The following is a 16,884-nucleotide window of genomic DNA, read 5'->3' as shown; positions in this document are numbered from 1 at the left end:
TTGTTCCATTAAACCATCTTTCTATATGCTCTACAATTTTGATCTTTAGAATAGTTTCCACTATTTTTCCTGGCACTGAAGTCAGGCTCACTGGTCTGTAGTTACCCAGATCACCCCTGGAGCCCTTTTTAAATATTGGGGGTTACATTGGCCACCCTCCAGTCTTCAGGTACAATGGATGATTTTAATGATAGGTTACAAATTTTAACTAATAGATCAGAAATTTCATTTTTGAGTTCCTTTAGTACCTTAGGATGCATACCATCCGGTCCATGTGATTTGTTACTCTTTAATTTGTCAATCTGGCCTACTACATATTCCTGGTTCACAGTGATTTGGTTCAGTTCGTCTGACTTATCACCCTTGAAAACCATCTCCGGAATTGGTATCTCCCCAACATCCTCATTAGTAAACACGGAAGCAAATGGCCTTCTCGCACGTGCAGCCGCTACACTCCACTTCCTCTTCTAGGGGGCGGGAAGAAGAGACCATGTTGGTGCCACTGACTCCAGCTCTCCTGCCACGTTCTGCCCAGGTTATCAACATTTTAAGCCTGAGCGGAAGATAAGTTCCTATTTCGCTGGGTCAGAGGCACACAGACTGAGAATCGCTGTTCTAAGGACATAGTCTGCTTGAATGATTCTATTAAAGTTCTTGCTGTGAAATAAGTTGCTGAAGTGAAATAAATAAGAGATAAGATGAATGCAATGGCTTAGAAATTAAGGAAACTAAAATGATTAATTTTTCCTTAATTAAGGACAAAATAGTTGCACATAGGCATATACAGCAAATTGAGAATCAGGTTCACCAATTAAACTTGCATTTTCAGAATTTTGTCAGATGCTCTGTCCCCTTGAAGATTTTTGAACATGCTTCATGGATATTCATTCAAAGTCCACTAATGAAATTCCCCCTGTGGATAGAATATATTATCTTCCTAAGAGAACGACTGTGGCTTCAAATAAAAACTCATCTGTTGAAATCTAGAAATTCAATAGGGTCATCATGCTGGTTTCCTTTGTGTTTAGGCAAGATCTGGATCATATTCTTTGTTTGTATTTCCAGAAATCTACTGAGGAGTTTATGGGACAACACATTTGGATTCTTCCTGATGCGACTAAATCTACTGAGGAGAGGAGGAAGAAGTTGTCTAAGCCCCCCTTTTTGTTACGTTATCCCTACAAATGTTTGGTTTCTTATGCTCATGTTAATTATTTTTTTCCACTCCTGAACAACTTTGATCTTTTTTAGACACAAAGAAACTAGACACTGTTCCTACGACCAGTGATGGGAGTGGCTGAGAGTTAAATGGTCCCTAAATTTTCCATTAATGCTTTTACCACTGCTTTTCTTTTCATTTTTAATATTTTCTCCCTTTGTTTTCTTTTTCTTGTCTCACTGAATTAATTTGGGCTACATATTGAGATTTCTTATTCTACGTTTCCTTATATTGAATTTATTGTTTACACTACTGAGAAATCTCAGCTTTTCCTTTTAACAAGTTGTGTCTTGTGATATATGTTTTGAAATGTTATAAATATAAAGTGGGAAAAAAAAGGGCACAACCGCCTTACTGCCCTGCAGGGTCCACCAACCCTACACACGCCATGCAAGTTAGAACGAAAGTGCAAAGAAAATTCACTCACAATTAGAAAAAAGGAAAATTCCAGGCGAAAACAGTCAATAGAATTAAAATTTCTCTCTTTTTTTTTTTTAAATTTCTTCTGCACCTGCACAAATAGGCAATAAGCCAGGGAAGCAAGCAAAAGCTGCAATGCAGGAGGGCAGCACTTTCTGCCTTCCCCCTATAGTTACTCCTTCTGTACTGCCTGATGGGTAGTGCTGATTCTTCAGCCATAATATGCAGGGCAGGATTAAGGTTTACTGGACCTGGCACAAGGAAATCAAGGGCCACCTTGATCTAACCCTATCTGAGTAGGGTCATTAATTTACGATGCTGTATCACAATACTGGATCAAGAACACAAATAAGATTTCATTCTAACTATATTTTTCTTTTACCATAAGCAGGATAATTTTCAAATCGCATATTAGTACCATTCCCATGTGTACCATTTTGAAGAAACTCTGACTTACAAGGAAAATTGCAAGTACATAGTGTGGCATATTAAGACAATTATTTCAACAAAACACTGCACGAGTCACAAATAAACCAGCAAAATATTCCCTGGGTTTTATTTTTTAATTCTATGTTTAAACAATATCTACTTTATAGTCCAAAAAGGATAGTCAAAATATGCTTTAAAAAACATAATAAATTTTAAAGAATCACAGCAAATTCAATACAGCTGTGGAAATGTCTTCAATTAAAATAGCTAAATCCAGAAAGCTGGTTTCAATAAAATCTTAAATGCTAAACCTGCATACCTTAGTGGGATAAATGGGATGTGTTTATGTTTTCCAACTATTACTCACAGCTTATTGCTATGTAATATTGATTTTTGTGCAACTTCCTATGATCAAACCTAAGTCGCAGTAAAATAAATGACAAGAAACTTCCTAGCGGTATCCAGGAATGCTGATTTAGTGTTGCACGTCCAATGATGGTGTAACAGGATTAGAAACTTAATCCCCAGTTGGACACTTGAAAGTGTGTTACATCAAATGGTATTCAAAAGACCATAAATTATACAAAAATAACAAAATACAATCTTCAAGCATAAGAGTCATAGTTACTAGGCTCTATCGCCTTCAGGCATAACTCACAGAAAACATATGAACACAAACACAGCTTATCACATTTGGAAACTATTGGAGCTGCTAAAAATTAAGAGGTCCATATTCAAAAGATTAAACTTAAAGGTGAATTTTTAACAATGCGCCAAAATCAGGGGATGCATGAATATGTCAGGCTCACATGCCTCGAGCAGATCTTAAAAGCTGCCTGGATACATGCATAAATGTCCCCGCACACACAAATGAAAAGTTTTCAAAAAGGGGTTGGGCATGGGTCTGGGTCTGGGTCTGGGAGAGGCATGGGCATTCCAGAATTTTTACCTAAGATTTGCATGTAAATACTTATGTGCACTGGCGAGCACCAGGATCCCCTGTTGCATAACTTTACTTCTGCTATGGATAACATGTAAGTGATAAAAAAAAAATCTAGGGAGATCATCAGGGTTTTAAAGGTTGGGACTAACAGGGGAGAAGGAAGGCTATTAAACTAGGGCAGTTTAGAAGACCTCTCTCTTAATTGGGCAAACTGGGAACAAAATGGTTTTAGTCGCAATGGTGTTGGCACGTGTCCCTTTTAAAATCCCACTTATGCAGAGGAAACAGAATTTGCGCGCACATGTGCCTGCAGCCAGGCTATTTTATAGCATGTGCACATATATGCGCATATGTTATAAAATTGGCGTGGGCCAACGAATGCTCACATGTGTGCCCATGCGCTGGTCTAAAAGTTATTGTCTTAGTTATTTGGACAAAATTTTGAAACCTATGCATATGAAAATTAGCCAATTTAAAAACAAAAAGCATTGATGGGGGCAATCCAGAGGCGGGACTGAATTTAGCCAGTTCACACATATATTCAGCATTATTTGGATAAAGTTATCCGTATAAGTCTGGTTGTGCCAGAGGGCTGCCCTAAAGTTATCCCCATTAACTGTATCCAAGTAACTTTGACTTTAGTTGGGTACATAAGAACATAAGAAATTGCCATGCTGGTCAGACCAAGGGTCCATCAAACCCAGCATCCAACAGAGGCCAAACCAGGCCACAAGAACCTGGCAAGTACTCAAATACCAAGAAGATCCCACGCTACTGATGCAATTAATAGCAGTGGCTATTCCCTAGGTCAACTTGATTAATAGCCATTAATGGACTTCTCCTCCAAAACCTATCCAAACCTTTTTTGAACCCAGCTACACTAAATGCACTAACCATATCCTCTGGCAACAAATTCCAGAGCTTAATTGTGCATTGAATGAAAAAGAATTTTCTCCAATTAGTCTTAAATGTGCTACTTGCTAACTTCATGGAATGTCCCCTAGTCCTTCTATTATCCAAAAGTGTAAATAACCAATTCACATCTACTCGCTCAAGACCTCTCATGATCTTAAAGATCTCTATCATATCCCCACTCAGCCGTCTCTTCTCCAAGGTGAACAGCCCTAACCTCTTCAGTCTTTCCTCATAGGGGAACTGTTCCATCCCCTTTATCATTTTGGTTGCCCTTCTCTGTACCTTCTCCATCGCAACTATATCTTTTTTGAGATGCGGCGACCAGAATTGCAGTCTCACCATGACATTATGACATTTTCCGTTTTATTAATCATTCCCTTCCTAATAATTCCTAACATTCTGTTTGCTTTTTTGACTGCTGCAGCACACTGAGCAGACGATTTCAAAGTATTATCCACTATGATGCCTAGATCCTTTTCCTGGGTGGTTGCTCCTAATAAGGAATCTAACATCATGTAACTACAGCAAGGATTATTTTTCCCTATATGCAACACCTTGTAATGCATATCTGGTTATGCTCTGCTGAACATCTGAATTACCTGGATAACTTTACCACTCTCTGGATTACTCAATACGGACTTCTAAATCTTATATTTTTCCTTCTGAACAAATCATCATGACTTGATTAAAACAAAAGTCTTATCCACATTCTTGAATATATCAATTTGCATGTTTTTTGGCATTATTACTTTTCTAACTATATTCCTTGATTTCAATTCCTTTTTGTCCTAATATTTTTTTTCTTGTATTGCTATATACTTGAGGAAATTAAAGGTGTGCAGCTTTAATTCTGGCCACATACACTCCTTTTACATTTCTCCATAAGACAACTATTTTTTTATGCTGTATTCCCACTGTATGTGTATCAGAATCACAGGGTTCAGCAAAGCTCAACTTAAGATGTGTTCAGATATATAATGATGATGGGGCTAGCTAAGTAAGAGGAATTTTCAAAAAAATATGTAGACACTACTACCCTCCTGCGGAAAAAAATTAAAATCATAATGAAAGGGGGGATTTAATTATTTTATGCTGTTAAGATTGTGGATCCTTATGTTGGGGGGTTAGGTTGACACAACCTAAAGAGAAAGCCCTGTGGATCCCCACCGACAAATGGCGCTGCAGACGGTACAGAGACTGGGCTGGAACGTCGCCTGAACCAACCCTTCCTCTCCTCTGGTTGAGACCTTTTAGTTCCAGGGGTCGGCAGGTCTTAGGTGGCAGTCTCTGAGACGCAGGCAGAAGAGCAGATCTGGTGCCAGGCTAAGGTAAGAGGCAGGCGGCAGGCAGGGGTGACGAGAGTCCAGGCTGTGGTCAGTGACAGCAGGCAAGGGTGGTCCGGATCCAGGCTGTGGTCTGAGGCAGGCGGCTGACAAGAGTAGACAGGGCAGTTCCAAAAAATCAGTCTGAGGGCAGGCTGGGCTAGGAGTGAGGAAGGCAAGACTTACAAGGAGAAGGTAGGGCTGGACGAGGCTAAAGGACCAAGGCAAAGCTGAAGGGCCAGAGCAAGGCTGAAGACAAAGGCTAGGCTGAAAGTGAAGGCAAGACCTGAAGTAGCAACTCACACTACCACGAAGGTAGTCGACCCGTTGCCGAGGCATTTCTGTGTTGCACGACCGGGGTTATAATTGACAGCCATGTGACGTCATCAAGGAGCACCAGTGAGTTCTGTTCCTGCCGCAGGGCCTTCATATGGCGGCGCACGTCAGGCGCACATACCTAGAGGGAGGGCCCGACACAGGAGACAGCGGCATTCCTGGCCACGTGGGACAGTGGTGCTGCCCGGTTTAGCAGTGTCGAGTGACTGAGCTGACTTGTGGGGGCAGCACGCAAGCCAACAAACGTTACATATACGACTTCATTGACATGAGAAAGGCTCAAACAAACCATTTGCTAGTATTGCTTTAGGAACTGATCTTTAGCAGACAGACAAACATCAGATAACTCAAAATTAAACATTTAAACCTAAAACAGGACAGTATTTATTGTTTGCTAATAAAATCCTTTATATAAATCTGATAAACCATTTTCAAGAAAATTATATGTCAAACTGATCTTCAGAAAGGAGAACTTCGATGTAAAGGGTGTTTAATAACAGTCTTGCATTTTATCACATAATATAGTATGTTTTTAATGAACTATTTAGGAAGAATACGATGATGAAGATCATATTGACTGCAAGATACAACATTAGAACGGACGGCAATTCTTCACAGTATCTAGAATCTTCATTTTAATAAAGAATGAGTTGCGAATTTGTGCAGTTTAAAAATAATAAGATCTCCTCTGGTCGTAATAGAAAATAGTCTTCAGAGCTGTACATCAGTGTTTCCTATCTTGATTATGTTTTTCTTTACAATCAAAAATGCAGAAAATAAAAACAGCTATCAGAATAGCTCTTAACGTGTAGCACCCTGATAGCCATTTAGTGTGGCAGAGAAAAATGTTTATGATTCAACTGCTCGAAAGCCATTACACTCAAAGATACTTGAAAAAAATGACTAGTATTACTACCCTTCACCAGCTGCAATAAAACATTATTTTATGAGTCATAACTAACCATGAAGTGACAAGACAGCAAACAACTATAGCTGAGACCAAAGTGTACAGGTAACTACTTAAAAAAAAATCCTGCATTTTACATCAATGTAGTAGTTCTTTTATACTGTATACATGCTTTTTTCCTTCTTTCTTATGAACAAAGCAATTGTACCAGTCAGAGCAAGCCAAAATGCAGTTGTACACAGCTAGACTTTTTTTGTTTTTTTGGTGGTGGGACTGGGGTTGGGGAGAGTGATGAGTGGATGTCTCAGTGGCAATCTGAGCACAGGATTCCCAGGCCTGCCTTCTGGATTTCAGGCTATACGGGGTGCTATGGAGGCACCAATCACAGCCCTACGGGACATGAAGGTCCTCAGTCTTCATGGAACAGCAATACCTACTGCGCAGAATCAGGGGTACACTATACCAGATACGGCGGGGAGCCTCAAACCATGGCTGCTCGACAAGACCTGTGGCTGCAATGCAATGGCCAGGCTGCATGGAAGGGGGAGAAGTTAAAAAAAAAGGAAAAAAAACCCAAGTAATTGACAATGAAGGTTCATGGCATTTAAGAGGCTGGTTTCCATGGAGTTAGAATCCCAAAGGAGCAGAAGCAAATAAAAACTAATAGAAATTATCATAAATAAAATTTTAATAGTATTCATACATCAAATTATATAGTCTCAAATACAACCCAAATACCAAGGAAAAGGTGTGAATGCTAAATTAATCAGTGTTTTGCTCTGGTCTATCAGAGTAGCAGAAAGGGGCTTCCTGCGAGTGTGAGGAGGGGCAGATCAGCAGTCAGACTGGTGCACTCTGCCCATCAGACATACGTGCTGGGAGCTGGCGGCTAAGGCAGGCAGCTCAGTGGTAGCCGCTGCTTCTGGGAGAGAGAAAGAGGGGCTGTGAAGCCCAAGTTTTGTTCTAAGCCATTTCAATTGTCACTTTAAGTCCTGTTCATCGACCCAAGGTTCCTGTTCTTAAACAGACTTTCTCATTTTAGCCCCACCCACCTCCTTTCCTATTTTTGTTGCTATTTCTTGTATTTACCCAAACACACTAACAATACCTTAAAGGAGTAAAACAATTTATATGCGCACAGGGTACCACAATGCAGTGTGATTTGGGCACCTGTCACCTCTCGCTCCAACAAAAAAGTCATAAAGCCAGCACCTCTCTATGCATACCTCAGGTATTTGGACAAATTCCTGGAGGAAAAGTTCAGAGTCATTATTTAACCGGGTACTTTGGGAAAGCCGACTCTTATCCCTGGAGTGAATAACAAGAAAAGGATCTGCTCTTTGGGATCTGCCAGGCACTCTAAAGAGAAGAGGGAGGAAATGTCTGAGTGGTAAAAAGCTGCTTTCCAGCAACATTGCTCCCTCTAAAGAAAAGCAGCTAAACCTAGACGAGACTCCCTAGCTAAGAGTTGTCTTCAACCAAAAAAGAGGGAAACAAGCTACCAAGAGGGCAAAACAAATGTTGCCTTTTAAAAGAATACAACTATAAATAATAAAAATAGGGCCTAATGAGAACAGTTGGGTTCTAACTTTCAAAAAGACCCTGGAGAATAAGCTGTCCAAACCTGCCGTATCATTCGGTATCTTCTTCTAAACAATGTAATGTGTGAAAAGAAGTCCATGTCACAAGTCTGCATATCTCCTAAACAGAGGGTGGCCTCTACTGGCAAGCCCCTCCTAAGGCAAAACCCACTTAGGCTTAAACGTAGAATATGAAGTCTGTAAATGTAGATTATAAAGTTCTCTTTGAATCAGCAAGTCCCGATATTTTGGGGGAAAAATAATCGAGAGATGGGTAAACTTTTTAAGTCTTTTGTTCTGTTTCACATAGAAGGCAATGGCTCTCTTATAATCCAAAGTGTGTAGGGTCCATTCACCTTTGATATTTACTTATTTATGAACATGTGATATTCCACCTTTTCCCAAAGTTGGTCTCTCAAGGCAGATTACAATAAATTTAAATGAACAGTCATAAGAACAGCTTACAATCCAATATTGCATATGATCTTAGGAAAAATGTTGAAAGGGCAATTAAATGATTAAGGTGTAAGCCAGTAACAACCTTAGCCAAAAACTTAGGATGTGTGCACAACCACCACCTACTGAATTTAATACAAGTTACCAAGTTGTGTAAGTTGTTAGGGAATGAATCTCTCAAACTCTGCAGGCTGAAGTGACTACCATCAAAAAAGCAACCTTCCAGAGGCCCAAAAGCAGCTTTCATCAGGTGACTTAAAACCATGCTGTGGGCCAATGATACTGCAGGGGACTTGATGGGAGACTTCAAATGAAGCAAGCTCCGCCTTAATTTCACAGCTAAAGGTTGTACAGAATCTGTCTCCTTTTTACTTTAAAATGATATGCACAAATTGCAAAAAGGCATATTTTGACAGTTCTGAGTCCAGATTCTGAAATACAAGGAAGGTAATTCAAGCAGTTTATGTGTATAACACAAAAAGGAATCTAGGGCCTTGCCATCACATCAGTTTGCAAATTTCCTCTATGAACAGTCATAAGACCATCCAGATTCCTTCCCAGAAACCGAAGTACTTGCAACACTGACTCTGAGAAACCAAAAAAAATATCACTTCATTTTCAAAATCCAGACGATAAGGGGAACTGACTGAAGGTCATGAGGAAGAAACATTCTTCACGTTTGTTATATAACAGTTAGGAAAATATCCAACTTGATTGGTTCCCTGATGGATAAATCTTGGTGTATTGCCAACCAAACCTCTCTTAGCCAGAAGGATGCTATGAGGTCTCATGTGATTTATTAAGGGTTTTCCCAATAGAGAGTGGAGGATATGTGCAGAAAGCAAATATCTGATATAATTTTCCATTCTGATCTTGTAGAGAATACAAGCACCTTCCGATTCTGATCTATTATCAAAAGGTCTCTCAGGAGATCTGTTTCAAGGAACTACTTGTGAGGGACTAATTGTCGACTCAGCATGTCTGCCAGAAAGTTTTTCTTACCTGCTAGTTAAGTGTCTCTTACTACCATCCTGGCAAGATTGCCCAGCTCTACAACCTACTTCCTCACACAGGAGGAGAGATCCCGTTCCTCCCTGTTTGTTCAGGTAGGACATAGCTACAAAAGTAACTGGATCCATGTATTTAGACTGGGCACCTGTTTTCTTAAAACCTCATGAGGAAAACCAACAAGGCAAGATCAAGCTAAAAAATGTTGCTATTATAGGACAACAGTCCAAAGAGATGAAAACAAATTGGCTGGACAGGGTCTAAGGCTACCTGTTTTGCTACCTTGTATGAATGATGACTTTCTTGCTCCCTTTAGCTATAGCAGGAGCTATCAGCAGAAGTCGTGGAGCACAGGGACAGAAGCCACTGCACACTCAGACTCCACAGTGGCTCTGCCTTCTGCATGAGCCTCCTTAGTGCCACTGAAGGATGCGTGTGTACATGCTCACAATTCCTACTCTCTGCGACTGCTACCACCCTGTAAGGGAGGAGGGGGTTAAAGAGGAGGGCTAGAGAGACTGATGGTGCACAGGGAAAAAAAAAATAAAAAACTTTGTCTCCTTTCTAATGCAGTTCCTTTCTGCTCTTTTTTCCTTCCTCACCTTTTTTTTCCCACTACTTTTCTTTACCTTGCCCCCTTCAAACTCTTATGTCTTTCCTTTCTCCTCTCCCTTAAGGGGTATTGCTGCCCTCTTTTCTGACCCTGAGCAGGCCAGGCATGTTTCTCTCTAAGGCCCAAATGGGCCACTGCCTTCTCCTCCCATCCCCCTGGTCGAGCCACTGCAAATCCACCAGTCTCCAGGATAAAGCTGCCAGCTACTCCTCCTTCACTCAGTTGGCAGGGCTTGGGGAGCTCCACCAGATCTGTAAATCTGGCTACCGGTATCTCCTCCTCTTCTTATTTAGCCTTGGGACCTGGTAAACTCTATCAGTCTCTCTTAAACTGAGCAGCCACTAGAAGCTGCCACTTGTGCCAACACACCGTTTGTATTATCCCCCACTCCTACCCCAGTAGGGGCAAAAGTGCCATAGAAAAAAATACAGTCCAGTTCAGAAAAATAAAACTTCCAAAGTGCCGAAAAACTTAAGTAGGGAAACCTAGGAGGATTTATTTATTCATTTCAGCAAAAAACCTGACAAAAGAAGAAAAATTATCTTCTAAACTCTGATGGGCTTAAGAGAGGAAGAATGTATCCAGTGGCCTTGACTGACAAGAATGAACTGAGAGGAGCGGTGGGGCCATTATAGAGAGAAAACTGCTGCCAATGGGTATATAGAAAGGCTTTTGTCCCTTATAGAAAGCTCTAGAGGAATTCATCTGTTTGGCATTAGTCATGTGACATGTCTGTGACTATGAGCTGCAAGTGAGAATAAAAAATCAGCATATACAAATAATTTCAAATTGATGAGGACAAAAGTCCTCCCAAATTTTCAATTAATTGGAATAATTTGGATTCTTTATCTGAACATATAAAAGCAGTTATATAACTAAAAAAAAGCCATGATATTGCAAGTTGAGCACTAAAAAATACATGACAGAAATCCTCCTTATTTTACTACAAAATTCTCTATACCTGATCCACAGTTAGATTTTCTACAGAGTAGGTGCATACTTCTGTGTAAAACACAGTATTTAAAATAATAAAAACATTTAAAAAAGCAAATATTTTTATTACTATGGCAATTTGTGCTTAACCAACATTTAAAGCATTTTAATAAAAAGAAATGTATTCAGACATGTACCATACTCCCTTATGCCATAAAAAGGGAGAAAACACATTTCAATTACATTGTATATGCACAAACTAGATAAAACACACATCCTTCAAAGTATATGAAAGCTAGTTGGAACATACTTGTATCACTTCTCTATGTACCTTTTTATTTCTACAGATAAAAATGTTAAAACTTTTAAATGACATTGTAAAGGTACCTGTCGTTGATACTCCAGTTCAGGCAAAGATTGAGGGAGCTAAGATTTTTGCACTTCTTCACTATTTCCATCACTGTTTCATTATCCAGCTCAGTGATATGACGTAAATCCAAACTTGAAAGGTTTCTCAGCTAATGAGACAAAAACAACAAAATGGAATGAAGTTTAAACCTAGAAAAATTCTGGCACATTTGGAAAATTTGGATCAGCTATAGAAGACATGCAATACCCATGTCAATACTTACTTCCTGAAGAAACGTGCAAAGACAATTAGAAAATGTCAGAGATATCTCACAAATACTAACAGATGGCAAACAATGTTTCTTTTATTTCATAAATAATCTAAAGTGTACAAAAAGTTCAATTAGAAGAGGTTTGAAACTTTTGAGTAGTAACACCAATCAACATGGCATTTAACCATGGCTACTTACCATTCACACACACTTTTCATAAACCTATATAATTCAATCATCAGCCCCCTCTGTGAGCATGAGGAGAGTAAATACAGTATTTATTTATTTTATTTTGATTTTATTCAAGTTTAAACATATTAGAATAATTCCCCTAGAAAACAAAGGCATTATCAAGAAATTAACCAAAAGAAAAGAAAAATAAATCACTATCAATGAATTTTCAAAGTTACGCATGTAAATGTAACATAGTATCACAGACATTTTCAAAAGCCATTTACCCATGTTAAGTATGTAGCAATTTTCAATAGCCCACTTACAAGGCTAAACTGCATTTACACATGTAAAATCCAGTTTTAAGCATGTAAATGCTTTTGAAAATCAGGATCTATGTCTTTAATAGGACACAAACTGGGAAATTCAAAGAATAGAGAAACAAATAGAAAACTAAGAGAAAAGCATCATATCCTTCTAGAGGCCTATCAACCCTACACTATCCAACATACCATATAACTCAGTAACAACTAATCTGTTGTGATAGTTCAAAAAACACATCTTCAAGGAAAACAAGTTGCAATGCTCCAATTGCAATAGCTTCTTAGTAGACAAAATCTTTTCTACATTCTTGTATAGTTCTAGAAACATCTGGAAATAACCAAGGTTTCTGGCCTTGCAATTAATTACACCTCTTATGGAAAAACAATCTCATGACTGAGTCCCAGTCCTGAGGGAAAACAAAGGTGACAAGCAAGATCCCATGGTTAGCTCTTTTCATCCCTTGACTTTTTGAATAAACTTGGGAGATCAAGACTGCCCACAGAGAAGAGATCATCCTCTTATGGGAATCCTTGGCCCTGGTTCCCAGCTCACTTTCCACTGGGTACAAAATAAGCCCTGCCAACAGATACTCCAATAGACAATTAACTATCCCAAGTGGAGAACTGGCACTGATTCTTGGAAAATTTAAGACACTGATGTTCAAGTGTTTAGTATAGTTTTCTAAATTTTACACATTGAGGGACCGATGCAATATAATGCGCGAAAAAACATGTGTCCAAACTGGGCATATGTTTTTTTTCCAACGCACGCACATCCACCTCTCCTGGGCACCTGATGCAGTAATCAAATGAGCTGCTGAGCTATAAAAGATGCGCTAGGGATAAATTTGTATCCCTAGCACGTCGTTGGCATCAGTCGCCCAGGAGACGTGTGTTGTGTGCAGGTTACAAAAACGGACATACAATATATGAGCATCAGTTTTATCCCGTGGCAGTTAATTTACCAGCACAATATACACACACAATGTACACAGCCTGGAGCATGTATATTTTGAGTGTATATTGTGCGCACCGAAATGTTTTTTTCCATCAAGCCTTTTTATTTTATCATGATGATGTTTTCTGTGGTTCCTCCTACTTAGTATCGTGACCATACTAAGTAGGAGGAACCACAGAAAAGCAGTATTTTTATTTTTTAGTTCAGTCCTTGTCGCAAGACTTTACACCAGCTCCAGGGCAGGCGTTAAATTTGACGGGTTAAAAAATTGCACGTTGGGCGCACAGCGATTTTTTGCAATGGGGGTTAATAGCTAATAGCCTTATCCACATGGCTACGCCTTTCTCTGGATACGCCGAGCACCTTACCGCATCGGGGGTTAGTCTAGCATGTCCAAAATGCATATCCAACCGCTCGTTAACCTGTGCGCACTTTATTACATCGGCCCCTTAGATTTATAACCAGGCTGCCTTGAAGCAGGCCAGTTTGCATGGAAACCATCTGAATTACACATTGTTTCTGCTGAGCCATCTTCTCTACCTCATTAGATTGAATCAATCACTGGTGTATATTCTTAGTTAAGAACACCAACAAAGTTACAGCCTGCTCAAGGGAGGCTAACTCTGTCCATTAAGAGTTTGGAGTCATAGCAAAATAACTGCTATCAATTCCTGAAGATAAAAACCTTATGTATCACAATTATTAAGGAACTAGCATTACAGAGAGCTACAGTACTACTGCTCATCCTAAGTCTCAGACGTTGAATGTACATTTTTAGGACTTTTCAGAGTGGTTCTCACAACTGATTTTGTATGTATATACAGTACAGACCAGAATTAAAGAATAATATTGGAATGTAGCTTTTGTAGTCTTCCCAATTGCTTATGTGGCTCACAGAGCAACAAAGGTTAAAAAACCACTAAAATACGATACAGATGAATATATACTTCATAAGCGTGCACATTTTTTAATCTGAAACATCATATTGTCCTGATAAGTAAAACAAAATATATACATGCTTAATGACACTAATATGATATTATGTTTTGAGAGGGGCTAAATAACTTTGGGTATTTGTGAAGCAATTGTGTTTTCAATGGTAAAACGATTTCTGAAGCGTATGATTTTCAAAGCTCAAATGATATTTTATAAAAAATCAAGAACTTAGTTTTGTAAATTCATTGGATACTTACCAAAGCAAATGTCCCTGATATAGAGGACATATTTTAGTTGTAAAGAGTGAGTAGTATACTGAACCAATGCCCTAAGGTTCCACTTAAGAGAGGCTACCAGAATGGTTCATTCCACATTTATAATTTAGTGACCACTAGAGTGTTCCAGAACTCTGAGAAAGCAAATCAAAAGAAAGCAGTCTTTTACGCCTCCCCTGCGAGTGGTTTGCAAGGTTTTCTTCAGTGTTGGATCTGTGGAATTTCACTGAAGGGACAGACTTCTAGGCCAAAACAAAGAGCTAGAGCATTAATTCCCTAAATCTTTGTTTTCCATTTTAGAGAGAAAAAACTACCAACCTTTTCTATCCCTGAAATGGAGGAGAAAAGGTTTCCCCAAGTATTGGATGATATCCTTGATCCTTATGACTACTTGCCTTTTGTGAGGAAAATGTTGTGGTTGGAGTTTTGTAGCTTTTTGTGCTATTAGAATTGTATCAGTGAGTTTCAGGTTAGGGCCCCTCCCAGCCCTAACCTGAAACTCCCAGCGTTCTCTTTCATATTCAAATGCAAGGGTTTTATTTATAAGACATTTATTTCTTCAAAAGTTGGCACTGAACACAGTCCATCAGTTTGTTACTCACTGCAAAAATGTTAGTCTGGGTCTGATCATATAAAATTGCTTCACTGGTATTTTAATTCAGAGTGCAGAAATAACCTACTGACACAATGCCTCACCTTCCATGCAACCATCAAGCTGAACAAAAAATGCCCCCTCATCCAACAACTCACTCTTTTAGTGTTATCGACCAATTCATGTTTTCAAGGGGCAGGCCATATGCCCAGCTAACACTGGTTTGAGGATGCCTTAGTTATGGTTCCTCTGTGGTCTTACTAGCAGAGCATGAGCCTCAGACAGTGTTAATTGTGGCTCAGGGACCACCAAGTACCTTTTTACCACGACAGAAAAATGGGAGCAACTGTAATCCAGGATTTGCCAATGCAGCAATATCCATTGGCACCCAAGTGGCAATGAGGAGAAGAGGATGCTCATTGGTGCAACATCAGAGAAGCGAATGGGCACATACAGTACAACAAAGAGAAGATAGTTAAAGAGACAGCCAGTATTTGAGTACAGGTACCGAGGGTACCTACAAATTAAAGATCCAACATAGTCAGTCACTAGGAGAATCAAAAGGAAATAATACTTTAAGAGTGCACTGAGGGATTGCGCTTATAATTACATTTTTTTCTTATCATGAATTAATCTCAGAGATGTGTAATTTGTCAGATGATTTCCACTAAAGAAGCTGAAATTTAAGCAAAGATTTTATTTGTTGGAACACCATCTCCTGTTTTAAGAGCGTTTTCTTGAAATGTGCGAGTTCCCTACACATAAACATCCTAAGGTTAAGCTACCTCTTGGTTTGAAAAAAACCTATGGCTGCACATATGTGTGAAGTTGGTCAGGACTCAGCCAACTCCAAAATGTAACCTCCCCCCCCCCCTCCCTCCCTACTAGTCAGGCAAGGGAGTGGGGCAACAATTTAAAAAATGTTTAACGAGAGCCAAGATGGTGCCATGAGGTAAGACACTGCTTGGAGAGCTCAAAATCAGTACTTGTAATTTTTCCTATTTACCATTTGATTAGTTAAACATAGGTTTTGACCAAGGGGAGCTCCCCAGCCCCCTGAACAGCCTAGCTTTGTCAAGCTTCAATTGCGGAGCTCATGGCAGCTTTACCTTCTTCATTGTCTCAGACATCCACTTGCCGCGTCAGCATTTGAAGTTATCATTAAGCCTTGGCAGAGGAACTCACTTCAGTCTCAGACTGATGCTGAGCCGGTTCAGGAACAAGGACCATCACTCTCCTTGAAGAGAATGATGCAGCCAGCCTCTCAGAATGCCCTGATCCCAGTTCTCATAAGAGGAGGTAGTTCCTTCAGTGGAACTGCTCATGCAGAGACAGCTGAAGAGAGGAGGATTTAAGGGTCTGCCTTTGTTGACACTTGTGGCACATGACCCTTAGATTCTTTAGGGCAAGTAACAATGTCTGATACTTAAATTCCTCATGAAGGTAATGCTATTATCATTGGACTTTCTTCAAGTTTCTCCTTTAGTGAAACCTTAGATTACATTTGAACAGCTCTTGCTTCTATGGCTATCCTTACTTTAGATATGTACTTCAGAATGAAAGCCCAGGAGATAATTGTGAAATTGGAACAATGCTTGGCACAAATGTAATCAGTTCAAAAGACTTATTCAAAACAAAAATGTTCTCCATTACAGGCTTGAAAGGCTGGAGAATTTCTACAGATTTTTAAATCTTAGATTTTTTATTTTTCCCAAAACCTCTTCTTTCTCCACATGAATTGTTAAATACTTTAAGGAAGATTTGAAAATTCCAAATGGAGATATTCCACCCATGAGTAAAATTTTCCTTTTATCTTCTTCACAGCTATGGAAGGAATGATCAAAGATGGAGCAAGGAACCTCTCAGCTAACCGTCTTCCACTGACTAATTTTCTTGAAAAATCTAAGGAGGAAGAAACCAGTAGAGCT

General features: G+C 39.4%; 1 protein-coding gene across 1 annotated transcript in view; it reads right to left on the bottom strand.

Moving 5' to 3' along the window:
• FBXL17 (F-box and leucine rich repeat protein 17) overlaps window positions 1-16,884 on the bottom strand; it is a 1,080,613-nt gene that overhangs the window by 700,252 nt on the left and 363,477 nt on the right. Inside the window, exon 6 of the mRNA XM_029572164.1 lies at window positions 11,469-11,599. Within this exon, the coding sequence (XP_029428024.1) occupies window positions 11,469-11,599 (131 nt within the window). The remainder of the gene's footprint in view (window positions 1-11,468; window positions 11,600-16,884) is intronic.

This window comes from Rhinatrema bivittatum, chromosome 1 (assembly GCF_901001135.1).
Source record: "Rhinatrema bivittatum chromosome 1, aRhiBiv1.1, whole genome shotgun sequence".
Classification (NCBI taxonomy): Eukaryota; Metazoa; Chordata; class Amphibia; order Gymnophiona; family Rhinatrematidae; genus Rhinatrema; species Rhinatrema bivittatum.
Note: the sequence above shows the minus strand (reverse complement) of the source record. Positions and strands in the feature narration are given on the sequence as shown.